Source organism: Sturnus vulgaris, chromosome 3, assembly GCF_052056855.1.
Source record: "Sturnus vulgaris isolate bStuVul1 chromosome 3, bStuVul1.hap1, whole genome shotgun sequence".
In the NCBI taxonomy this organism is placed as follows: domain Eukaryota; kingdom Metazoa; phylum Chordata; class Aves; order Passeriformes; family Sturnidae; genus Sturnus; species Sturnus vulgaris.
The window spans coordinates 69,235,252-69,262,949 of NC_142245.1; the positions used below are offsets into that span (position 1 = coordinate 69,235,252).

A 27,698-nucleotide genomic window follows, 5' to 3' on the forward strand; every position below is an offset into this window, starting at 1 on the left:
CATTTTTATCTGGGTACCAAGGTCACACTGAATGGTAAACAGCTTATTTAAACACTTCTTGCTATTATGGTTGGTGATTTAGGGTTTTCTGTTTGTTTGTTTTTTACCACTGAGAGGCATTTTAAAACAGTCCTCAGGAGTGCAAACATGGAGAAAAATGGTCCCTCACTTGATGAGCTTGTAGTCTAAACAAAGGGATCAAAGAGGATAAAGGAGGAAATAAAATATTTAAGCAGGGTGATTTCTGAAGAAGCTTGTAAACATCACATTAATTCCACTTTTATTATTGGAAACACTGGAAACATTGGAAAACTTATGAAAAATTTAAGGCAAATAAAAAGACAAAAAGAAAAGCTAAGGCAGACTACAAAATTGAAATGAAGATGATAGGCAAGAGTAGAAAAAGAGACATGAAGATAAAGCTGAAATGAAGTGACTGTAGAAAGAGGGAAAAGAACAATTGGGGAAGAAAATAATCAACCTAGAAATGAAAATATTTTGAATAAAAACTTGATTACAGCACCACTATTTATTGCTCCATGTATTCTTGACTCTGCTCAGAGGCTCACTAATCCTAAAATATTTATGGCTAGGGAAGTTGGAAATCCAGAACAAGTAATTTCCTTCACACGTTTGAGGATACCATCACCTGCAGACTTGTTCAGTGATGTCTTGCCTCCTATAAGTGCCCCAGAGAAAGTCTATAATTACATTGACTCTGTCTCCAGAAAGTCTGAATCTCAGATCTACTGCCCTAAATCCCTTCTCCTTCTGTCAGGAAGTTTGCAACTCAAGTGTCATTTTGCTTAAATGTTATGAGCACCAAATGCAACATTGTTTCTAGTGTTCCAAAGTCACAATATTCCCTCTCAGCTGGGGAATCCCAAGAGTCATGTTACTTTCAGAATTCCATGATCAATAAGACTCTTATCCCTAGTATTTTTGGTTAAGTGAGTGCTCGCAAGAGCTGGTATAGAAGTGATTCCCTTCACAAGAAGAAATTCAGTGCTATTCAATATCCCAGTTTCTGACTCCAGAACTGGAGGAAACTCAGATTTCTCTGAGCTTTTCGTCAAAAGGGAACAGTGAACCTCTCCCTCTGGGAATGGGTAAGCTCACTGCTAGTCACTGCACAGAGCTCCCTAAGAGTGTAGTTAATATAACAGCACTTTTATCGGATTGCATTGCTTTAAAATGTTTTTGATCACCACAGAGCACAGTTTAGGCTATGGGCTCTAATTACCATGTAAAATAATGCAAATGTGGATATGATTGGCCTCCCAGGAGGGAATGGCATGATAAAAAAAACATCTAAGAGAAACAGTGAGCTGTAGCTGACACATAAAGGTTTCTGGTTTTATTCACCTTTACACTTGATTTACATTTAACATTTTCCCTTGCCAGCTTAGTAGGTAGCGCAGCAGCACAGACTGCATTTGGCTCTTCATGTTCAAAATGCCAGCAGACATTCAGGATTCCAAAAAATCTGCTCATGCTAGCTCTTGTAGTGGAGGAAATATTTCCAGCAGCATTTTAGGTGCTTTGTAAGAGTGGTCAGAGTTAAAATGGTCCAGCTCTCCCTTGGTTATGTTCCCAAAATGGAAAAAGAACAGCTCCTATGTGACATGCCTGGAAAAAATGTCTTCTCTGTGATGGTGGGTTTGCAGGTAGGAAGTCACCTTGAAAATTCTTGTTCATATCCGAGCTCCTGGAGAGTCTGCTGACCACAAACTGTTGGAGAGATGCTAATATGCAACCTACAGCAAAGTGTGCCCTAGTACATTTGTGGAGGAAACTTTTCCATGGCATTTTTTGTTCTGAAGGCATTTGATTTGTTTGTTTAAATGTATAATGAGGTGTTTTTGCCAGAAATATCAGGTGGAAATAGCTGAGAAGAGGGATCAGTGCTACACAGGAGGCTGGCACAGGTAGTGCTCCAGACAGATGTGATTGTGATTCACAGCACAGGAAGACAGATGTGGACATGCCAGGCATGGAAGAGCGTTCCCAGATCAGCTGTGTATTCTGCCAGGAGAGGTTTATCTGACAGGAGGAATGTCCATCAAAGTCCAAAGGAAAGTCACAACAAATGTTCAGACAGGTGCCTGGAACACCAAAACACCTGATCTTTGTGCCAGGAGCACTACCAGAGCAGCTGAAGCCTCTAAGCTGGCATGTCTGCACTGCCCTTGAGTAAAGCTTGCGCTTGGTGTTTGGAAGGGTGAGAGCATGTCTTGGCTGTGCAGCATGTCTGGGAACAGTCCATGTGGCCATTGTGCAGGGAACTGGGGGGCTCAGCAGAGAGGGTGGCAGTTAGTTTGGGAAGGAAAACGAAAGGGGAAAGTGTCTGGAAGGTTATAGTCATGGTGTTTCCTCCTTGACAATTTCCCTTCTATTCTCTGTTATATTTTATCTCTGGGTAGGACTAGTTTTTTTTCCACTCTCATTTTCATCCCAAAGACAAAAATCAAAATCTATGTCCTTCTACGTTGAAGAATGCCATTATAAAGGCCAAGAGGAAGACATTTGTATTGAGATTTCACAATAGTTCTAGTAGTTACATATGTTAGTTTTGTGTTTTCATGTTATAGTAGTATTTCAAGTTTAATACATCAAATTTCAAACAGAAAAGCCAGGTTTTAAGAAACTGAATAAAACACAATTCCAATTCAATTGCAGATTATTTTTTTAAATGGCTGCAATTTGCTAAATCATTTTCTGAGATTGAGTATTTTTGCCTTAAAAATGGAAAAAGGTAAAGAAAACTTCCTATAAGTTGATTTGGATTTTGTTGGGGTTTTTTACGTAAAAAATTTAACACATTCTGGCATCACCATTTTACCCAAAATTTACTGTAATTCTTTGAGGATTCATTAAAATCATGATATTTTAATGTACAATAACCTTTATATAGAACAGCTGATTACTAACTCCCACCATGTAAGGCCTTTCGGGACTAAATGAGAAAAATTGGAGGGTCTAAAGTTCTATATGGTCCACTCCTAGACTGAAATTGGAAAGTAAAACACAAATGAAAACACCCGAACAGAGATAGGACAGGACTGGCAAATACAGTTATTTCACTCTATCCAAATACAAGCAGACTTGTAGGACTCCATGGAGTCTTTTCATACTCTGAGTTGATATGAATGAGGCTGAGGTTTGTTCAATGCAGACTGGAAGCACAGAAAAGTGGTTGGAATCTGCTCCTCCTCTCCTGTTTTATGCAGTCTCCTGTATCTGATGATTAGCCCCTTTACCTGCCTCTCTTCATCCAGAAATGTTCACGGTTGGGTGGGGTGGGAATCTCAGCAATGTGGTCCAGTGCAAGGTGTCCCTGCCCACGGCAGGGGGTTTGGAACCAGGTGATCTTTAAGATTCCTTCCAACACAGGCCTATGTCTGAGTCTCAGACAAAGGTAAAAATATGATGGGAAGAACACAAGAGCAGGTGAATGCAAGCTGACAACCTCTAAAATATAACTTCAAACCCTACAAATCTGGTCTTAACCTTTACAGTGAATCCATGTCATTAAAATTAACTCTAAATGCTGGATCTTTCTTATATGCATGTAGCTGGCAGCTAAATCACATTTCATTATAGTCAGCTACTTCTACCTAAATTTAATTAAAGATGAAAAATGATGTGATGTGTAAATATCCTTCAAAGGGCAGCATGTCATTGATGTGATGAAATTGGATTATAATTAAGGGTAGTTATTTTTCTTTCTTGATAATTTTTCTGCTTGTCTTCCTGGGAAAGGGCTTCTCTCACTTTGAACATGACAGAGCCCCTGCATTTCCCGTTGGTAACAATGACATTTGCACATGTACCACCAGTACATGTCTGTCACAGCAGCGAAAGACCAAAGGTCCAGGACTCTAATTCCTGACCCCTGGCAGATGCAGGCAGGAAAGATAACAGGTACCAGTCACCAGGGCTGGGGCAGCTACTAAGCACAATGCAGGTGCACACACATCACTTCGTTGTTGTACACCACAGTCCTGCCAGCACAGCATGACACTGGCAGCGTTTCTGCCATGAGAGTGGACTGAGAGCCACAAGCAAACACATCTCCTGTGCAGCCACTGCTGCTCTCTGGGTGAGGACCTCTGGGAGACACACACAGCTACAAGCTGAGGAAAACAGCCTATACATCTCCCCTGCGGTGAATTTGAAGAGCTCATGAACCATAACTCTTAGATGCAGTTCCCAGGTCAGCCACAGATATCCACTGAGATGCTGAACAAATAATCCTTCTGCTCCAGTTGCCATAGCTGTAAAATTAATGCTTTAACATTCATTTGTCTTGAAGGAAGATTAAATGGTTAAAATTATTAATGTTTACAGAGTTCCTTGAGAAAAGTATTACAGAGGTAACACACCATACTATTACCTATGAGTCCTAAAAAAACCTAGTGTCCTTTGTGCAAACTTATTTCCAAAAACTTTAGCAATACTAAATTCTTATAAATCACTTCCACCCTTTCTGAAATCACTGTGTCTCACACATCATAGTTATTACTTGGTCAGAAAGCAGAAGGAGATGGGTGAGCTAACCTAAGGTTATATATATTCTTGATACAAAACCAGTCTTTCAAAGGGGGAAAAAAAACGAAAACAAAAACAAAACAAACAAAAAAAACAACAAAAAAAACACTGTCTCTTCTTTTCTAACTGCAGTGAAGAAACTTTCAGAAGTTTTCCCTCAACTCCTGGACAAACTGCGCAGAGTAGAACAGAAGGCACCAGCAAACAACATTTCTTCCAGCATTCAGCGGATCAGAGAGTTAATTGCTCAGACCAGGAGTGTAGCAAGCAAGGTAAAACTTTTGGATTTTTGGGACTTTTGGTTACTAGTGCTAATAATCAAATCATACTGTAACCTCCATTTTCTTGGGCTATGCTAGAAGCCCAAACCTGGATATTGTCACCTCCCCAAAACTGGATGAACAAAGCTCATTGGATGTCATTAAAATATTTACAGCTACTATTTGCAAGCATTTGACATTATCATAGTATTAATGGTAGGCTATTGTTACTGCAGTAGCAACTTGACAATAAAGATTTGGGCACAATGTATAAGACGCCAGAACAACAAAACCTAATTACCTACAATTTGTAGGCAAATTACCTACAAAGCTAATTACCGTGAGTAATAATTACAGCAATTTAATGAAAGCTTTTCTGAGATGACAGCGTTTCCTTTTTTTTTTCTTTCTTTTGAATTAATTTTTTTGCAGGGTAAGAGAATCCTTGGCTCACACATATTTAATAGAGAAAAAACCACTTTCATTACCATACATAAATAATGAGGGTTTTTTTTCTAACAAGAAAACCAAGGTCAAGTATATTTGAATTCATTCAGAGAAATAAAAAATTCAGTGCATTATTGTATGCTCACAGTGCTGGAATATAACTTGGAAAAATCAGTTTGTGTGTAGTGCTTGACTGCTTTTTGAAATGTATTTTGTGATTCAGGTATACTGTGTTTAAACTTGAAAATATTACTTCAGTTGAAAGCATTTTGAACTAAAATGAACAGTTTTACAATTTTATTAGTATCTCATAAATATGACTGTAGATTCAATGATATAACAGGATCACTCATGAACAGGAAATGGTCATACTACTCCCAAAGCAAAGAAATAAATTATGGGCAGAAGTTTTATAGCTATGTAAGAATTTCATTATGTGCCGTGCATAATAATGTAGCCCTGATTCAACTAAGCACACATCTATCTCCCACTGAAATGCAATTTACTTATGAATATGCTTAAGCAGAGTTCATTAGGACCTTTAATTAATTTCGAAATAACTTCCTCCGTATTCTTTACAGTGTGTTCCAGACAAGATTGTTACAAACATACAACTTTACACTCCAATATGTAGATGCCAACTCCACTCTTGCAGTAAGCAAGGCTGCTGGCTCAGTATTGTTACACATTTACCTGAAGTAATGACCCCAGGCAACAACACATGTCTCACTTTGCACATTTGCAACTGCAGGTCCAAGTTTCCATGATGTTTGAAGGCCAATCAGCTGTTGAAGTCAATCCAAAGATCAACGTGGAAGAACTGAAATCTTTCACTTCCATGAGCTTGTACATAAAGCTTCACAGAGACAACCCACAACTGGCAGCCTCTCCAGACAGATTCATTTTGTACCTCGGAAACAAAAATGTAAGAGAATAACCCAGTTAATTTTATGCATATATTTAAAAAAAATATTAAATCAGTTTGAAATTTATTTGCCTTCAGTTTTTCCTCTCACTGTTTCTTCGTGTTTCAAAATTAGAGGTCTACTCTATGACCATCATTGATTTTGTGACAAGCAAAGAGCAAGGGTTCCTGAGACCCCTGTCCTTGAGACATGTAACTCCAAACAATGATGGATTCTCTCTAAAAAGCAAATTAGACTGCCTGGCAGGGTACTGCTTAGATTGTCACTGTTGCAAGCCACACTTGCTATCTCCTCTGCCCATCCCAGGGTGCTCTGAAGCAGTTAATGTCACCTGCCTGGCTTCTGTGAGATATGCTTTAATCAGTTTATGCTGCTGACAGTGTCAGTTCCAAATCTCTAAGGTCACAGGCCCACAAGAGAAGCAGGCTTCTTTATCTGTAGCTTGTGCTGCTGTTGTAACTCTGTACACTCTTGATCACTACTTTGAAATAACTGTTCTTTAAACTGTGGTTCTGAAAAGAAAAAAATCACAGCTTACAAGCATGGTATCATCCTGGCAATCTATTACTTGGGAAGGTAAAGAGGCAGTCTTTCATTTTTAAGCTTTCCTAAAAAGAATGTCTACTGAATATAAATCACGTGAAATGCATCTTGGCAGAATATGTAATTGCAGCATAATACTTCGGCTTTAGACTATTTCCACACGTGATGCTGCACACTAAATAATGATGAATGGCTTCCCATTGAACATGACTAATTCATGGTCAGCAGAGATCTCATGACCTTGAATTCACCTCAGTTAACATGGATATAAAGTAAAATATCAGAGACTTTTTTTCTGTACAGGTTTATGTGCTGAAAGCGACCAATTAGAGAATTAGGGTTTTGTTTCTATTTAAATAGCTTTCAGTAATATTTAAAGGTGTCATTCAGTTTATCAAAGCTTATCCTTTACTTGTGTCCTGCATTAAATCTCTTTCAATGTTTTATCTCTAACATCCCTCTCCATTGGTGTTTTAGGCAAAACATTACATTGGTCTTGCAATTAAAAATGACAACCTTGTGTACATTTATAATCTGGGGGACCAAGACGTGGAGATACCTCTAGATGCCAAGCCAGTCAGCACCTGGCCTTCTTACTTCAGCATCATCAAAATTGAGAGGTAAAGTGATAACCTGTAGTTCCCCAAAATCAAACAGTTAATAGGAGAAATCAAGCAGAAAAGGCTGTATCAGAGCTGCCCATCAGGAATTTTCAGTGCCTGGTTCTAGTCCTGCTAAAATAAATGGAAATTCTTCCTGCTTTTGAAGAGCCAAGACCCAAGGGGCCACAGGGAAGAAGGGATAGTGTCTGTGGTCCCTCCCTTTTTTTACCTCCTGATTACTAGTCTTCTCTAAGGAAATAAAACTCTTCCTGAAGTTGGAGGCTTGTTTGTTCTTTTATAAGTCTGGCCAACATGAAATTCTCTCCTCCTACAATTCTTTTCTGCAGGATTGGAAGACATGGAAAAATGTTTTTAACTGTGCCCAGCCTTAGCAGCACAGCTGAAGAAAAATTCATCAAAAAGGGAGAGGTTCTTGGTCCTGGTACCCTTCTTAATTTGGAACCTGAGAATGCTGTTTTCTATGTTGGTGGAGTGCCTCCGGGCTTCAAGGTTGGTCAGATATATATTCTCTATTCAAAATTAAATACTGCAAACTAACCTTGCTGGACTTCCATTTAAACACAGAAACTGTAGATAAAGAAAAAGTCCTTATTTAGTAATATATCATCTTAGGACTCCATCTTTTAGCCATGGTGAAGGAGTTTTATCTAACATATTTTGTCATACAAGTAAGATGATCAGGTTTCTGTGAGCTGCTGTTCAGGTTTCCTGAAAAGAACTTAAAGGAAAGCTTGCTAGCTGTTAAATAGCATGCATAAACAAAGGCCTGTTAGTCCAACTTAACTTGCAGGCTACAAGTATTTTTCAATGCTAATGAGTTCTTGGTACTTAGAATTTCTCTTTTACAGCTGTCACAAAAATGAAAAGTAATGTATTGTTAATAGACCTTGTGGGAAACTAACAATATAGTAATTTGTTTGAATTTAAATTATCACTGGTTTAAATTCAGAGTTATAACAGCTCGAAAAGTTGCCTGTGCAAAATGTCTGACGGCCTGTGTGAGACAGTAGCTTCAGTTCAGTTCCTAATAGTCAGCATGAATTAGCACCTCACTTACCTGCTTCTGTGAACATACCAGTTCTTCTTTTGGGATTTAAAAAGTGCTATGAATTATCTTGGCTGTGAAAATTGCATGGCTAAATAAAAACACACCTAGAAAGACTTTAGAGAATCCTAAATTCCTTAAGCAAACTGTAGCAGGTGCTAAAAAGATCCAAATAATGATCCACAAGCAGCTCTCCTAAAAACATAAAAACAAAGAAAGAGTAACTCAATACACTTATGCATTCCTGAGCTTGGCATTGTTATGACTACTAGATATATGCCACGGCAGGAATTCTGGATTACTGAGGCCTGGGTGCAAACTGCCTGGGAATAGGACTGAAGACTGAATAACAGTTATCCAGCAAATGAACCCTCCAGGTCTGTTCCAGAGCAGAGGAAAAAGAAAAGAGGAGAGTGAAGGAAAGTGGAAAGGGAGATAGGAAGAAAAGGATTCATGGTATATTTGATAGACATATGGATCCCTTTCCCCTTAGAAAAGGACACCTCACATTTTTATTTATTAACATAGAGTCTGATTTTTTAAAAGCTTCTTGCTTCCCTGTTACATATTCTGCAAATATGAATTTTCACTACTTAACCACTAGAACTCCAGTGCTTAACATAATTTCAAAGAATAGAAGAAACAAAGGAAGAAAAGGAAACATGATCATTTACCAAATTAATCTGTGCTGCAGATAAGAATGCAATTTTCTTTTACAGCTACTTATATTCTGTATTGCTGTATTACCATTACTGTTGTATCATAAGAGAATGGAAATAATGAGATGAAGAAAAGCTACTCACACTGATCAAACTCTGAAGTACAAGAAGTGTTATTATTATCACACCTGTTCCACAAGGCAAAATATTTTAATATAAAAAGAATGGTCTAGGTCTGTTAGCTTTATTCTTCTGTATTTTTCCCTTCACCAGTGTGGCTGTTTAAATTCCATTTGCAGTGACCTTTGTTAAAAGAAGAAGTTTCTACCTCCTCCTAGCTGTTCGAAATAATACCTACTGAGGATTACCCACTGGCATGTATTTTGAATCCCAGTCTCCTGGGTTTAAAGAGCTCTCTCATTTCTCTCTCTATAATTATGGTGTGGAGTTATTTTTCTGGCTGTGAAGGATATCTATGCATTAGATATATCTACTGAGTCATTCAAATACCTTGAGTAAGCTCTGTTATTAGTCAAATCTTAGCCTTTTTCCCTGTTTTAAATCTTAGCCTTTTTCCCTGTTTTCAAGCATGCTCCCATCAAAACTACAAAAGAAGTTATTGTTTGCATTTGCCTTACCTGGCCAAATTCTCTCCCTGTGAGACCATTTATGTGCTCTCTTTTTACTTCCAGCCCAAAGGCCATATCATAGTAAGGACTTTGAAGACTATTCATAGCAGCATCAACCTTTTCTTTTGAAAATACGAATTGCACAGGGACAAAACTGATCCCAGGCACAAATGCTCTCACAACACCCAACAAAAGAGTGCCACCTTTCTCATTTTAATTCTTCCTTGTCCTCTGCACAGCTCCCTCCCAGCCTAAACCTCCCTGGCTTCATCGGCTGTCTGGAACTGGCTACCCTGAACGATGATGTGATCAGCCTGTACAACTTCAAGCACGTCTATAACATCGACACCACCACATCGCCACCTTGTGCCAGGTAGGGCACAGTCCCGGCATCATTCTGCCACTCCCTTGGTTACAAGTGCCGGTCCGGATGGCTCATTCCTGCTTTAGATTTAAAAAGTGAAGGTGGTATTGAGCTGTCCCAGAAGGAACTTGGTCGCTCTTGGATCCTAATTGCATCGACAAGTTTAATTTAGATATATATCTATATATTTTTATATATATATATATACACATATTTATAAATATACATATGTATGGAAGTTGGACTCCTTACAAGTCCCTAGTAGCATGAGATATTCGATGATTTTTCTGCTGTCTCCACCAGCTATCTCACAATCTTATTCATGCCTTCATAAAGGAAACTGCCACATCAGCTGGGGCTTGTTCCAGGCTCCCTCCTTAGCCCACTGCTTACCCAGGACAGGGCTGCTCCTGACCCAAATCACATTTCTCCAAGTGATACATACAGCCACAGCCAGTCAGGTCTAGTGGGTCTGATAAGCTTGAGTGTAGTCCCACCCCCAGCTAGAAAAGCTTGTACAGAACTTTCTTTCTGCCACTTAAGGCCACAAAGGATATTCCTTAGAAAAGCGGTTTGCAAACTGGGAAATGCAGCTCCTAAAGTAGAAGTGAGCACCAACTGCAGCATTAGTTTAGCACAAACATAGCAGGCATTTTGCTCACACCACAGTCAGCAACAGTGGAACCTCTCCCTGGAAAGAACAGGAGAGTAATTTACAGCATGCACTGGGAAGAGATACAGCAAGTGTTGGGATAGAGAAAATGAGCTTTCCACACCATTCCCACAGGAAACACTAGTTACTGCTCTCCAGAACAGAGCATAGCAGAGTCCATGCTCAGCTAAAGTTCTTGGAGAATTTAAATGGATTTCTGCACAAACTGGGAAAGCTCTTAATAGAGATATCTGTATATCCTTATAATGAGGAAGTGCTGTGGGCCTATCATTTCACAAGGATGAGCAAAGAATTTTCCTGTCCTCTACATATAGCACAGGATAAAGGCATGATGTAAGGGTGAAAGTTAGATGCACCTTCAAAGCTACACATTATTTCTCAGGAAAAAAATTCACAGAAAAAATTTGAAAGTAAGTCATCAGTCTCACCATTTCCAGGCAGAAGCAGAAGTTCAGAACAATTATTTCCATGAAGTATGTAAAGACATTTAAATTCCCCTAAATTAAAATGGGTACATGCCAACTAATCCTTCTCTGCTTGTTTTTCTATAGAGATAAGTTGGCTTTCACTCAGAGCCGGGCTGTGAGCTATTTCTTTGATGGCTCTGGCTATGCCTTGGCCAGAAACATTGAGAGAAGGGGAAAATTCAGCCAGGTGACTCGATTTGATATCGAAGTTCGAACGCCTACAGACAGTGGATTGATCCTGCTGATGATCAATGGGGTGAGTACCCAGTCCTGCTGGGACTCTTTATCCATTAGCACCACAAGTTCCCCAGTACCTAAAACACCTCGGAAAATCCAAAATGTTTATGTCCTCACATTTAAGTTCTGGGAAGAGGAAATACTTTGTGTTTGTCTGGTGCATGTATACATTAGGAGGGAACTGGAACTTGTTCTGCAAAGGCCTCGGGAAGCCGAGGCCCTGAGCTGGACTCTGCTTTTATCCAGAGACAGTCAGCACTTCAAACTGGTTGTATCCTTGTCATGATACTTTGAGTGGGACTCCAGTTAAGCCCTTTATTTAAATGTGAATGCTTAATCAAAGCTATAGGAAATTTCTGTGAAGTAACTCCCAAAAAGCAGCCACTTTGTGGTAGCTGCCACTTTATAACTGTGCCTCAGGGTGTACTAGAGTTAAATATTTAAGTTACTGAAAACAGAAAGCAGTCCCAATAAAAAGGCTCGATCCAAATGTCAGGAGCATTTCTGAAGTGTGAGTGATGCAATCTCTGTAAGAGTTTGAAGACATGAAAATATCCTCTGAAGACAAACGCAGATTTATTTTTTTTTTTTTGATCTTTAGACATTTCCACATCAAGCTCACGAGTTCTGTGTGGATTACAACCTAGAAACAAGAAACATTTTTCTATGCAGATGCAGTCCACAGACAGACACTTGTGTAGACACCTACATGTAACACTGCTTTAAACATTTAGAAGAAAAAATCCACTCTTATTAGAAGAGCTACTCTCCAGTGTTTCCCTTTAGAGTAACTTCCAGAGGAGGGTTGTGGAAGCAATTTGCAGCATAGCATGCTACCACTAACCTTCATTCTTAGGAGGTTTTAACTAAACAGCTGCTATTAAACGTTTAAGAGCCTTTATTGCAGAGCACTTATTTTTCTTCCAAGCAAAAGCACCTAGAGGTTTCTTGGAGATGTATGCACTTTGTGTTTGTCAGTGGAGACTGCAATCAGGTTGGATACCAGCTGTGGGACACCATGCCTGCTCTCAAGCAGCTTTAGAAAGTCTGTGTAAGCTGGTCCATTATTCAATTCTGTAAAGACAGCTCATAAATATTCTGAATGTAATCCTTTTTTCATTTTCAAGTTTATGCTGTTCAGAACAAACCCAGACTGCAGTTTCATTTAAAATTCCGAGATTGAAGCTTACTCTTACTTCTTGAAGTAGTAACATCTGAAGGTGGGCTCATTTATGTCAAAGACTGCAGTTCTTGGCCTGCAGTAGTGTTTTGAGAATTATTGTTCCCATGTTCCCATTAAGCATGAACACTAGGAGAGAAGATAAAAAATTAACATTCAAAACATTAACCCAGATGCACATTTGCTGTAAACTTTTCTTTCTGTTTCTTTATGTTCAGTTTTGGAACAAGAGTAATTCTAGGGTGCAGATCTTCATTTCAAGCACTCCCTGAAAGTGCAACTTCTGTTTATAAAATTTAGGTTACCCAGCCACAGAACAGAAACCAAATCATAAAGTAGGAACAGTCAGGAATTCTAGAAACCAAATACATAGTAAATACACTCCAACTATTGCCATCATTTCAGTAAATGCACCAGTGCTGATCAGGGCTGTGAAAAGACAGAATCCTGTGAAAAGACATTGTGATAGAAGCTGCTAATGCAGATACAGCCATTTTAGCACAACATTGCTTTTACCAGTATATCCTTCATTGAGGGCATGTGGTATTATTTTAACAGTGGATAGGTGTGTTTACATCAAGGATGCTGGTAAAGAATAGTGACATCACTGTGCTACCAAATACTATTTCTATTAGGAAACAGTTCACCAAGTCTTCCCAAAAGTGCCAATTATAAAACAATTATCTGTGTATGTGGATATATGCACATATATTATAAATATTAAAAAAACAGGAACTGTTACAATTTTGCAAATAAAAACTTATTTCCCAGCATGCTTTTCCCAATGTCAGTCTCATAACACTGTTTATTAACTTTTTTTAATTGCTGCCACATAGTCCTTTTGTGACTGCTGTTTTGTTTTACACAGAGCATGTTCTTCAGCCTGGAGATGCACAATGGTTTCTTGTACCTCCGCTATGACTTTGGTTTCAGCAATGGCCCCGTGCTTCTTGAGGACTCCATGAAGAAGGCTAGGATTAACGATGCTAAATTTCATGAGGTACAGATGTGGTTACTATCACAGCCAACTATCCCAGAAGCTCCAAGCAGAAATAATTGCTCCAATGCCCATGAAAGGCACAAAAAGATGAGGGTGCAGGTGGTGATATGGTAGAAAAGGCAGAAGAGTAGAGTGCATGCAAGTCCCACCAGTACCAAGCAGAGGAAAGGGAAGGCTGTCCCTGCCTCCTCATAAATCAGTGCTTGTAGACAGATTGTGTGTATTACCAGCCAAGGACAGGACTATTCACATGGGAGAAAGTTTTATTAATTCCATATGAAATTATGTCAAGGATAATTCTCTATATCAAATATAAAACTTTCCTCAAGTAAAACCATGTCATTATGTTAACTTGACCACCTTAGCTGTTAGGCATTGAATTATAAGAATCATGGCATTTGCCATTTCATTTGAAAAGGGAGATGGCTTGGTAGCAACCTTTTATATATGCACAGTGCTTTAGGGATTTTAGCAGATAGAAAATATCTAGTTGCATTTCGTTTCAGGGAATTTGCTGTAAGCCAATGTAACTGTGATAGTAGCAGATCCTCCTGTTTCTTCTCCTGCCTTTTACTTGATGTCAATTCAAAGTCTGATTTGTGACCAAAACTACAGCTATAGCTGTTCATGTTTAAGCAGAGAACAATTAAGTTTTTTATGCTTTGACAATGAAATAAGTTTTTTAAAAAGTATGCCCTAACTTTTGGATAAATCAAGAAAGCATTCTGAAATTTACAGAGCTTATCTGTTTGCCACAGTGCAGAATTTGATATGATACTTTCATTTTCTTTATTCTTAATTGAAATATCCTGAGGATTCAGTCATCAGAAAAGTAGTGACATCAAAACAAACTTCCTACTAGTAATCATTGTCAGCTTCTCCCAATTTACAAACATATTCTCTGTTAAATGGGAGAAACTTTTCAAACAGGTATAAAGATGCAATTAATTTTGCAAGATCACCATAACAGCTTACAAAATATGACATTTTTAAGCATACACTTTTCTTTTCAGATTTCTATTATATATCACAATTCCAAGAAGATGATCTTGGTAGTAGACAGAAGACATATAAAAAGTGTGGACAATGAAAGAACAGCAATGCCATTCACAGATATTTACATCGGAGGAGCACCTGCTGAGATCTTGCACTCCAGGTTGGTTTACAAATGGGATTCAATCAGTATTTTCAATTAATCACCTTATGTAAGTTAAGCTGTATGGCCTGTCCTTAAGGGGTAACAATAAAACAATTTCTTTGGCATTAACCTTATATAAAACAACCCTTCAGACACTCTTGTAAGTGTCTGTCAGAGCTCTTAAGTACTGAAGGCTAGGTTTGATCCAGCACAGTTAAATTCTACGCAAAACTTACTCGAGTTTTAGTAAGGGTAAGAGAAACAGTTATGTTCTTAAAACAAAAAGGCAAAGATCATATTAATATATAAAATTTCTATTGCTTCTTGCACTGCAAAAAGTGACCAAGACCCTCTGCCAATCCCATTTTCAAATCTAAAGATGATCTTTTACCCACTAAGCATTTCAGTTCTGATTCATCTCAGGTTCTCTTTGGATCTAAGTCAGCTGGCTCTGTGGAGGCGTGGGAAGAAAAGAAAAGGTCTCATTTTCCCATTGTACCATTTGACAGAAATGCAGTTTAATCTCAGTAGACTGTGTAACCCTCATTTCCTGCCCTAGGAATCTGCCCGACCCCAGGGTCATGCTCTGAGAGCAGACTGGCTACTTGAAAAAGAGTATGTTCTTCTGATAGGCAGTAGTCATTCCCAGGGTCAGACAGCAAGGCCAGAATTTTCAGAAGGGCTCCAGCTGCTGTTTCAAGTGTCACAACTGCTAATAAGCATACTTTCTATGTGTAAAAAAAAAAAAAAAAAAAAAAAAAAGCAGAACTTAGTGGTAAATATCGTGAAATATTATTCTTTATTTTGTTGTCAGAATAAACTGTTGACTTGAAACATAACATCTGAGATACAAAATACTTAATCGTTAAGCTTTTAAGATAGTAACAAACTTCATGTAAATAAAAATTATGCCTTTCAATCTCATGTCATTATTTGAACATGCAAGCAAAGTGGTGGGCAAGGGAGAAACAGAGTATAACTTATCTATCCTTTCAAATAGTTCTTTACAAAGGTCTTTCATAAGGGGCTATTAAGAAAGCTAGTGGAGTGGAGAGAGAAAAGGCTGCAGTGGATTAGAAAGCAGAAAGAGAAAATAGGACATAGTAGTAATTTTTCAATTTTCACAGGATAAAAAGTCTACAGCACATGCTTAAAGGATCTCTCTCAGGGTTGATATTAAATACATTAATGATCTAGACAGAAAGTACAGAAGCATGGTGAAAATTACTTTCGTTAATCAAGCCTAAAGAACACTGAAAAAGCCCAGAAGGACCTAGAAATCTAGGCAATTGAGCAGCTCAATGGCAGATGAGACTTGTTCACAAATATAGGATAAAAGATGAATCACATGAATTATGCCTGCAGTTTTCCGAGCAGATTGTGGTTAGTCTGAAAAATACCTGGAAGGTATGTCAAAGCAGGAAAAATAACATCTCAATTAACAAGCTGTATCAGAAAAAAAAAGACCACAGGCATTGTAAAAATATTATCAGTTATAATGTTAAAAAATATGCAGAAATAATTTAAGCAGAGCTGCAACTTTGACTGATATTGTACTCAGCTTTCATTCTCTTGACAAGAGTAGACAGCAAAAAGTATGGGCCAAATGTGGTGGCATTGCTCTATTTTCATCAAGAGCATAAGTTAGTATGATGATGTACTACTCTCTCTCTACTGCTACTACTATCTACCACAGATATTTATGCTTCCTCTTTGCAGGCAGACTCACATTTAACTGACTTTGCAGGACAGCAGCAGCATGGGGAAACTAGTTCTAGCCTTAGAGTAGTTTAATATTCTTCTAAAGCAGTGTAATTTTCATTTACTTCAAATGCACTTTTCTCTGTCAATTGCCTTTTTTCTCCAAATAGATGAATCTGGAAGTACCATTATACATTATTTTGCTCTCACCTCAGTCCCTGCATAAAGCAGAAAGCTAAGGGTAGGTAAGAGCACTGGGAACTTAATTCTTAACTGAGTTAAGAAATCAACTAAGAAGCCTTTCTTTAATTGAAAGCCTTTCTTCTCTAGCCTGTTTCTAGAAAATGTTGTGGCACTTAACAGAAAGGCATATTTGTCACATCCAGCTAGCCTCACGGTCAGAGTAAAGATTATCATGGTAAATTGATACCCCACACTTTGGTCCAAATCCCAGTAAGGATAACAGAAGCCTTCCTTCCTGTTGATTTTGCCTTCCTGCTGATTTCACTGAGGAGCAAATTAAGCCCCTACAGCACTCCTCCCACCTCATTTCAGACATGTACGTGTACATCTACCTGCACGGCTTCACCTGATGGTCTGTTTTTATCACTGCAAAAAAAAAATAGACATTTCCAGATCTTGATTCTTCTGCTATGTTCCCAATATCTGTCTTACAATGAGGTAACTCACAGACAATAAGTGCAGGTAGCAGAGGTCAACAGTATCATGTCAGGTGAGGTGAAGAGCATCCCACTGCTGAGGTACATCTTGCTTAAAGGACAGACTGTTTCCAGGCAGCCAGGTGAAAACTCTGGATTTCACATCCACTCCTTCAGTGTATTTGTTCCCTAGTTATGTCCTGCACTGGTACGCAGCAGCTCCCATGTAATTTCCTTGCCCTTGTCACAGACTCACTGTGATTTTACGCAAATTACTTCTTCATGCATCTTGAGAATTGTGAGGATAAATTCAATTATAATCACCCTGTGCTGTAATGTTGTGGTATCTTAGTAAGGTGTGGAGTTGAAAAACTGAGAGTAATGAGTATGAGCAGTTGGGAGACACTGCTGCCCTGTCTACCTCAAATCTGACATAAAAATGATCCTGGAAGCCCACCCACTGCTCTCATTTAAAATTATATAAACCCACACATCAGCAAGTAGTACTTACTCTTATTTCCCTGACCTCTTTTAGTATTTTTCTTAAGAAATAGACACCCATTTGCTTGCAAAGGCAAGAATGGAGCTTGCTAGTAAAAGCAAGACAAGAAACCTAGATCAGAACTTATCTTCAAAGCTAAAAAAATGAGATAAAAATGCATTTCTTTTTTACTGTAAATAGTTATAAATATATTAGTTATAAATATAATATTTACGACAATTGGTGCATCTTGTCTTTTCAAAACATAGGATGTGGCTCATTAGTTGTCTTACATAAAGATGCAAGAATTGGGCACTAGTGAGGCAAATGACTGAAGTTCTTCCAGGCTTTTTTGAACATTTTGGCAACAAAATCTTGTTCAGAAAGGCAAAGGCGATCTAACTGCAGCTTGTTTGGCATTGTTGTCCAACAGCATTAGTTCACATCTGGCAGGAAGTATCGGCTTTAAAGGCTGCATGAAGGGTTTCCAGTTCCAAAAGAAGGATTTCAACTTGTTGGAAGAACCAGGAACCCTGGGAATCAGCTATGGATGCCCAGAGGATTCACTGGTAAGAATAACACCATTTGTGACATAACAGCAAATTTTGATTGTGAATATAGCTGGGAGATTGAGTTTTACTCCAAACAATGGACAGACAGTCTTCCACCAAGGAAATAACCATGCACTCATTGACTGCCAGAGATGGGGGGTTTGTGTAAATCTATTAAGTCTGCTGACATAATATCCAATCTTCACTCTGAGCTATAGCACGAGGCATTTCACTTAAAATTCTTCTCATATGTGAAACTGCAGTGTGAATGCTCAATCTGAAATAAATTATGTACTGTACTCTGAATGGAAATGTTCCAATGTAATTCATTTCTTCTTCAAGATACAAGGAAAATCACCCTTACATGTATCCTAATACATATGTGTGAAATGGAAAAGACAGAAAAATATTCACCTTTCAAATGAGTTCTCCCTTTAAGCCAGATCAGCTCTTCCTCTGTGACACACACACAGCAACTGCATCAGCATTAGCTCTGAGAAAATTGCCATTCAGCTTCTGGTCCCTTCTATCATTCATCATTTGTCCATTACAATGAAAGGCTGGCACATCCAGGCAGTGTTTGGGGTCTTCATCCTGTGGCCATGTCTATCAAAAACCACGCTGCAAACCTGTGAAGAGGAAGGATCACTTGTAGAGCTCATCACACCACCTCATCCTCTGTCAGCACAGAAGCTATCTGCAATTTGTCCTTCCTTAGACCTAGTTCTGCTCGTCAGAGTCATAGACCACCATGTCCAACACCCTCCACCCCACCCCAGTACCCAGCACAGCACACAAAGTAATTTATCACATGCTGGAACTGTGACTCAGTGCCACACAGCTCAGACAGGGGCAGGAGCACCTCTGCTTCTACTTTTCATGGTCTTTAAAATCAGCAGACTTAGGATGGGGCAAGAGCCTAGGAAGCTGGGAATAATCTGACTTAGTCTAAAATTGCTACACTTTCTCAAGATTTTCCCATGATGTGAGGGAAAGCCTATATAAATTAGGGTAAGATATGAAGGAAAAATTGTTTTTTAGCACTGAACTGGTTGCAACTGTTAAAGAAAAAAAAAAAAGAAATAGCCTCATTCTTTGTATTATTGGAATGTTTTCTGAGCTGTACTTGTAATTTTGTTTTATTTAATACACAGATGTCCCGCAATGCATATTTCAATGGTGAGAGCTTCATTGCATCAAGCCAAAAAGTGTCCCTCTTTACTGAGTTTGAAGGAGGCTTTAATTTCCGGACACTGCAGTCCAGTGGGCTGTTGTTTTACTATTCTGAAGGAGTAAGTATCTATTTTTTTACTGTTCATTTTGCCTTTTCATTTTTCCCAGGAAAATGCATAATTCAATTTCTCACTTTATGGTTTCATGATAGAGAAAGCAGTCTGCAATATAGAAGCATTCACTGGTGACCTCATTTTTACAATTTGCATTTGATCTACAGATCAAATTATCAAATCAATTTATTTTGATGCTGAGAAGAGAAGTGGTTCATATGCCTGGAATTAACACGCATCCATTTGTGCTCGTTGCAGTCCTTAGTGCAGAAATGCACAGAGCATCTTGCTGTGCTCAGCAGCACTGCAATCCCTATTTGGACCTGCAGGTGCTACCAAAGTACAAAAAATATTAAGGACCTGGCATTTGCCATCCAATCACCTAGAAGCAAAGTTTGTTTGAATTAGTGGCACGGTATTTTGAGCATTGCTGAGCTGACAGAAATCAGCCAGAAATCTGCCTATATTCCCAGATGGCACTCAGACCTCCTTGTGTGACTGGGGAATGCTGCACTTGAGAATGGCTCCTTGCAGCTATGGGAAGCCAGGCTGCTCTAAATACCCCCTGAGAAGTGTGACACAGGCAGAAATACGGACTTGCACTCACAAAATGTTGTGTGAGACAAAGATCCTGCAGGCACAGACTGACATCTGCAGCGAGCATGAGCTCAGATGACAGAACAACATTTGCAACCAGCCCCAAGTGTCTGTTCTGCTATGCTTGCAGAATATCATCAGCAGCGCAGCAGAGAAGGCTGCGTGACACCGATAACCACTTCTAAACTTCCACGTGCTGCAGCCTGGAGTATCACCTTAAATTGAAATCAGTAACCGTGTCAGCTCCCCACATCGTTTGCATAAATGAGGCCTCCAACACACCACTTCGGGTTTTTAACTCATCAGGTCTAATCCTATGAGGGGCCAAGTGCCCTACTTAACAAACACAAGTTCAGCTATTTAGCGCTTGGCAGAACGAGACAGGATGATTCCTAGCAGTGCTCAGTGGCAGTGCTTACTGAGAGTATTCCTGCTAGTGGCACAGTGATCCCATGCCTGACCCAGATAGCACATCTTATCGCTCAGATAATTTTGAGTGATTGAATGGGTCCGATCAGAGGGAATTAGGAAAAAAAAAAGGTCTTGGTCTTATGACTGCAGGAATCTCACAGTAACAGCTGCTCAATACAATACCAGGGTACCAGAAAGACAAATGAAATGTAAACATCATACGTTTGTGCTATGTGGAAGGAGCTCATGTGACAAGTACATGAGATACAATCCGCAGCCGAATTCCTAGAATTCAGGCTTTAAAAATGGCAAGAATATAAATTCTACTGATAACATCTCTTGGTTTGCTTCTCAGAGTATATATTTTTTGCAAATTAAGTACAAATGTGGAAAACAGCCAGAAGAAAAATAAATACAACTGGAAAATTCACAAAACTGTTAATTTTTCTGTGTAATACTTGCTTATGAAGATGCTTTTGTCTGTATTTCAGTCAGATGTATTATCCATCTCTATGGAGAGAGGTGCTGTGGTTTTAAATGCAAGTGGAACCAAAATTCAATCACCAGACCGAAATTACAATGATGGAAAAACCCATTTCATCATTACTTCTGTCACCCCAGAAAGGTAAAGCTGTCCAGCATCTTTTATTCCCTACCTTTAGAACACAAATATTTCTTGTAAAGCACAATATCATTTAACGCTCACTTTTAAAGTGACACTTGAGTGGAGCTTTTTTAAGTGACTGATTTTTAAATATGATTGAAAACTGGCCAGCTTGGGCCTAAACTCAAGATGATGGGAATTTTTATTAAAATGAAAATAATAGCTCTTCTGAAAGCTTAGTCCTTTTTTGTTCTCAGGTAAGAAAACAGTTTAATAACATTTAAGGCTAGCATGAGATTAATTTTTTAACAGGATTGATTCTTCTAATTTGTTAAAACAATTCCCAGTTTACCCTAAAGTAATTGAGGCATCTTCACATAAAGCATTCATCTGGGATACACACTGTGAAACATGTTAAAAATATTTTTAGCACTGGCAACCACAAATGTGACTAAATACAGCAGTAGGGAATAAGTCTCTCTCTGTGCTCCTTGAAAGACTTGAAAGTTTTGGTTTATTGGTGTTTTACTATAGTTCATGTGTTTAAATTTTTTTAGAAGCTCACCCAGTCAAAGCAACTTTCTTTAATCTTGACTGTGAGATACAATCATTCTTACTTTTCTAATGGAAATTAAGGTTTGTACATATGACTTCTGACATCCGAGAATCACAGTTTGAAAAGCTAAAGGTGTGAAAAAATGCCTTGTCATAATCTTGGGGATTGTCATGTTTCCCTGAGCTTGCAAAACAAAACCAATGTCTGATGCTTTAGTACGCTCAGTTTCTTATTAAAGCCAGAGAATCATTCCTGCCCTCTGCAACAATTAGTGGGCTGCGAAATCAGATTAGGTAAAATGCATTGTATGATCTCAAACATCAATGCACTGTGATGAAAGAGAAGGAAAAAGGGATAGGGGCATAAATAAATAAATAATGTGCTTGGATCTTATATTACCCAAATGATGGCTCCACCCCTTCATCAGCAATCCACTAGTATATCTCTCTTCACTGCACAATTTTGGACTTCACAATTAAATCCATGGGCCTCTGTACACAGCTTTGCCAATGCACTGCTACTTGTGGCACAGCTGAAAGCCAAAGGTCTCCTCATGCCTTTGAGCACTACCACTGAGTGATGTTTGCACTGAGTGGAGCGTTTTGGGAGAACGTAATGTGCTGTCTGACATTTCCAAAGCTAGCCTGCAAAAGGGATGCTTTTCCTTTGCAGGTACGAGCTGACTGTTGATGACAAGAAACAGAGCAAGAAGAACCCAGTAAAGGACAGAGCAGGGAAAAGCCCAGACAGCATCAATAAGTTTTATTTTGGTGGCTCTCCCCTCAGAACACAGCAAGCCAACTTCACTGGCTGCATAAGCAACGCCTACTTCACTAGGTGAGTAACATCCTCCCAAACACATTAACAGGCAGTCACTGCCCTGCCTGACAGCTTGAATAGTAGCTCATGAGAAGTGATTTATTGCCACAATAAAAATTCCTGTCTCATTTTGTGAGGCTAGACAGCATGTGTGAATAAGATTCTTACCTTATTTGCCATGGAATCTGTTGGCACAGATCTGCGGGGTTAAAATATAGTTAAGGTGGGAATAACTTGATGAAATAAGACTCCAGTATTGCACCTGCTAATGCTGCTGGTGCAATGAATAATTTGCATAGTTGTAATTTACATTTATATAATGTAACTTTGAGGTCTGCCTTTGGAACAATATTAAGGCATCTCACAGAAGCTGGAGAAGTTGGGATTTTGGTCATGCAAAAATGGTCAGAATGTGTTGATCTTAATTGCTTTATGAAATGTTCCTATATAGATTTTTAAAGTTGAATTTGATGGTGCAGACTGTGTAGCCGTGGAAAGGGGTTTTAACTCTTTAAATAAGATGTACAGCTACATGGTCGTCTTTCATGACAGGAAGAAAGAGATAAGTTTATTTAGAAATACACTTGGTTTTATAGCATGACTCGTAACCCTAACAGTAGAGAAAAGGTGATTGGTTCAGAGAGAAGACACCCCATTCCCAAGGCCTGGTCACATGCCTGGTCACATACCACAACAGGTATTCAAACTTTGCTATGAATTCCTTTTATTTTTAACCAAATTATCACCCTGAGAGGAATTCTCCCTAGCCTTGAGCTGAACCAGCTTATCGGCTGGGAACAGAGCTGAAAAGCTCCAGCCTGAAATATTTTTCAAGCTATAATTTTCTTACTTTCTCAATATGTGTCCCACAAGACTGACACTCTCTATTTATACCAGCGTGTAAACAACAGGTAGACGTAGTATAGGCTGTCCTCGTTACCCATACATTGACTGATCAATCTGTACTTTTATCCATGATCCAAGAAGGAACATAATTTAAACGATAAATGTACAGTTCTGAGATTTTTACAAAGACAATTCTAACACTTGAGGGAAAAAAGCTGTTCTTGTCATCTCCTCTTTGAAACACAGGTTGGACCAAGAGGTTGAAGTGGAAGATTTCCAGAAGTACTCTGAGAAAGTTCAGGCATCTTTGTATGGATGCCCTGTTGAATCTCCTCCAGCTGCTCTTCTCCATAAGAAAGGAAAAAACTCATCAAAAGCCAAAGGAAATCGTAATAAAAAGGTGTGATAGAAACTGCTCCAGTACCACTGTGGAGTCTTGCAAAATTCTCCAAATTATGGATCTCAAATGCATTAAGACAATGTCACATATATGAAAGAAAGAATCCTGTTCCTTTATATATTCCATCACTGCAAATTATTGTACTGACATGATCTATCTGGACTACACTTGTGTCATTATCTTTTGCTAGAACTCTAAAAGAAAATACCTGACTTCTTCAAAACAGTACTTCAGAAACAAGCCTTTTGGAATTCTTCTGTATTCTACAGGCAAAAAGCTTGCTTCTATTCTCATCTACTTCTGTATGGCTCTCTACAGGCTACAGTTAGCCCACATTAATATAAATGGGGAAAAAACCTTCCTCCAGCATGCAGAATTTTTAGTCCAAGCATATCCTCTTATGCCTATAATATAGTTGATATCACCAAAAGCAGAAAGAAAAATATTTAATTAGGAAAACTGGAAAAAAAAATAATGGCAATTATGTTAGCTACACAAGTATGTTGTTTATGCCTTCTTCTATCCTAAATCAGCATTTATAATAGATCTGTTCAAGGAAAATTTGACTTGGAAACAATCCTGGTATATATGTAGGGAAACAATATATTACTAGTTCATATATAAATGATACTGTTATTTTATTATGTTCAATCTTAGCTAAAAATTCTGGTTCTTTGTCTATGAAGGTGGGAAGAGATAAAGACAAGATTTCACAGCCTTCATCTGGCCTCAAAAAACTGTATCAAGTGAACTTGCAAAGAGAGCCTCAGTGCCACTTGCCCATGAATCCCAAGGCAACTGAACATGCCTATCAATTTGGAGGAACAGCAAACAGCCGGCAAGAATTTGATCACATACCAAAGGATTTCAGTCAACGGTAAAGTGACTTCAGAAATAAGACTTAAATATGCTGGGGAGGAGAAAGATGTATTTCAATTTCTTTTAAAAGGGACACATTTCTGCTGTTACCCTGGCTTTTTTTCCTTTCTATCTTAGGCTGAATTTTGTGTAGAGAATGTTGTTAGGTAATATTAAAAGGTGCTTCAGTTGAGTAAGAGCAGAACATAGAATGTGTTTCCAGTTACATCCCTCTTATGGAATCTTCATCTGCATTGCATATTAACAAAATGTGTCTCCTTGACTATTTGTGTGAAGCTTTTGAGGATGTTAGTTCTATACAAGCAATGCACAATAATCTGTCTCTTTACATGAGAAGTAAAGGCATTAAAGCAGAAAGGAAGCAGTAACATGCTGAGTGGACCTTGTCAGTAGTTTAATAGTTAGGAATCTTCACAGTGCAGTAGGACATAAAGCTATGAAAACGTTGTCCAATTCAAGCCATAATGGAAATCTAAGTAATAATGAGTCCAGATACTGTTGACATTTAATATTCATGCTCCCACAGAATTTGTCATGCAATATTCAAAATCCAACAAGCATTTTGGTTTAATACTTTCTATTAAAGACTATAAATTCAACAACACAGCACTTTCTGGAAGCACACCAAGCCACTAATTCAGAAAAAAGAGTGTTCTTTCCTGATTTAAATTTAAAAATCATTATGTTTATTTTAATTCAATAGGGTTTTACTTAAGGCAGTTCTGATGGTACCCATATGAAGAAAAACCCAAACTCTAATATCTTCATCCCACCGTCATTCCTACAACACATCTATTTTCCAAATGTTATTAAAGCTTCATTATTGTAGTGTTCATTTTTAAAAAAACAATGGGTTGTGTCATTGTAAAACAACTGATACTGGCAAGGGACTGAGTGTCTGTGGAATGTACACACATATTGGGAATGTATAGATCTTTGAGACAATATAAAGAATGGAAACTAGGTTAGATCTGACATCAGAAGAAGGAAGAATCAGTTCTTGCACTGTCCTACACCAATACAGCTTTACCATGTTTTAGACCTAAGTAATAATAGCAATCACTCAAGAAATCTTCACTTTTACAATGTCAAACCAACAATGGTTTAATTTCCCATGTTGTCTTGGAAAGGAAAGGGAAGCTTTGATCAAGTCTGGAATGACATTAAACATCAGGCCTCCATGCCATCACACTTAAAAATTCCCCCACAGTGTTGTTTGACATGAAAGGAAATGTAGTGTCAGATCTTGGTGGTCTGCATTGAACTTATTCACTGCAGAGAAATCTCTGAATTTTTGAAAACAAGTTCCTTGCCAGCTTCTTCTCCAACTTTGACTTCTGCTCAAAAAACCATCACAGGATGTTTCTCAGAAACACCACTTCCATAAAGGAGATTAATATTTCTTTGGATGAAAGGAAAATCTCAGTCTTCCTCTGCCTGATGTTTGATTTAAATCAAACATACCTGCTTTAATGTTAATATTGTGTTTTTATGTGCCAGAGCTCAGTTCTCTATCAGTCTGAAAACTCACTCATCCCATGGAATGATTTTCTACATTTCGGATCAAAAAGAGACCAACTTCATGGCCCTTTTCGTTGCTCATGGCCGACTCATTTTTATGTTTAATGCTGGTCACCAGAAGATAAGGATTAAGAGCCAAGAGAAATACAATGATGGTCTGTGGCACAATGTAAGTAAAAGAAAACAATCATTATGATGGCATATGCTGTTAAGTCTGCAGTAAATACACTGCTCATGTGACAGCTCAGGGAGTTTTCATTCATATCTTTATAAACACACCTATATGTTGAGAAACTTCCATCAATATTTTTAGATGTTCCATGCAGCATTTTATTAAGTCATTAACTAGGGACAGGAAAGTGAGTCAATTACAAAACTTCAGCAACTCCCAACACTAACAGCTGAACAGAAATGAAGGAAACAAGCAGAGCAGTAAGGCAATTAAGAGTTAAATGAGCTTTGAAAGGAAGGACTAGAATAATTTTGTTCAGCAAATGTCTTTGAAGTGTTTAAGAAAGGAGTACAGCTGTCTTAGGCTACCTCAGTAGTCTATGAAAATAAAAAGATAATTTTAGGAGTCAAGGCGAATTTCCCTGTGTAGGTATCTCTCTCTCCTCATTAACTACAGAGGAAGTCTACAGTTATGAAACTACTGTCGTGGGCATTTAAATGTTTAAAGCAGGTTGGATGAGTCCATACCATAAAACTAATGAAGACTGTGAAAATGCTAACAGTGATAAGTAGATCTCAGTAGACTTATGACACCTTAATTACCTCTGTCTTACACCAAAATGTAAGAAAGGCAGCAGTTTTACTATCTAGCCTTCATATGAATGTGGAAGAAAGAGGGTTGTCCAGCAAAGAGTACTGGCAGTTAGCAAAACAGGCTTGTAGAATATCACTCATACACTTTTCTTCTCAAATATCTCATCTTCCATTGCACAGCAGTGATCCCTTAACAGATGAAAGTAATCTTCCACATTTTTTTCTCCCCTTCCTAGGTGATATTTATTAGAGACAAAAATACTGGTCGCTTGGTAATTGATGGTCTCCGAGTACTCGAAGAATCTTTTGATGGAAATGCAAATACTTGGCAAGTCACTGAACCACTGTATATTGGAGGTGTAGCTCCTGGAAAGGCTGTAAAAAACATTCAGGTAAAGCAGACCTCTATATACAACCCCAAACCTCTATGTAAAGTTAATACAAAAGCTGGCTGTAGGGATGAGCTCAGACAAAAGCTTATTAAGATCATGACCCTCATCCTGCTGAGGAGCAGGCAGCTCAGTGCATGTAGAGAGCAAAGCTTCCACGGGGCTGGGCTGGTGGTAGCTGGGTTAGGCTTCCTGCTGCAGCAGCTGGGAAATGGTCCCTGAGGAACAGAAAAATCCTGGTGACATCCAAAATTAGATGAGACAAGTAACGTTAGGCAAGATCAATTTCACCCTGAGGTCTGAGATACAGAATGAGTTTGGAGACATTTTGATGTTTTCCTAGTACCTCTGTTTTAAGACAATACCTAGAGGTCAGGATTCTGTTCTATAGCTTGGTACTGAAGTATACAGAAAGGAGTGAACGTAAAATGAACGTAACAGTCTCTTTCAAGATCATCTTTAGTGCTATGTGCCTAAAAAGATTGATAAAC

The 27,698-nt window shown here is 38.5% G+C and overlaps 1 protein-coding gene across 1 annotated transcript in view; it reads left to right on the top strand.

Annotated features, from left to right (window-relative positions):
* Positions 1–27,698, top strand: part of LAMA4 (laminin subunit alpha 4) — a 99,372-nt gene that overhangs the window by 62,087 nt on the left and 9,587 nt on the right. The window contains exons 18-33 of the mRNA XM_014879265.2: positions 4,684–4,823; positions 6,010–6,183; positions 7,205–7,347; positions 7,677–7,839; positions 9,923–10,056; positions 11,272–11,443; positions 13,473–13,604; positions 14,618–14,760; positions 18,017–18,152; positions 19,289–19,426; positions 20,920–21,053; positions 22,261–22,425; positions 23,500–23,653; positions 24,340–24,530; positions 26,033–26,222; positions 27,055–27,210. Coding sequence (XP_014734751.2) covers positions 4,684–4,823; positions 6,010–6,183; positions 7,205–7,347; positions 7,677–7,839; positions 9,923–10,056; positions 11,272–11,443; positions 13,473–13,604; positions 14,618–14,760; positions 18,017–18,152; positions 19,289–19,426; positions 20,920–21,053; positions 22,261–22,425; positions 23,500–23,653; positions 24,340–24,530; positions 26,033–26,222; positions 27,055–27,210 — 2,465 coding nt within the window. The remainder of the gene's footprint in view (positions 1–4,683; positions 4,824–6,009; positions 6,184–7,204; positions 7,348–7,676; positions 7,840–9,922; positions 10,057–11,271; positions 11,444–13,472; positions 13,605–14,617; positions 14,761–18,016; positions 18,153–19,288; positions 19,427–20,919; positions 21,054–22,260; positions 22,426–23,499; positions 23,654–24,339; positions 24,531–26,032; positions 26,223–27,054; positions 27,211–27,698) is intronic.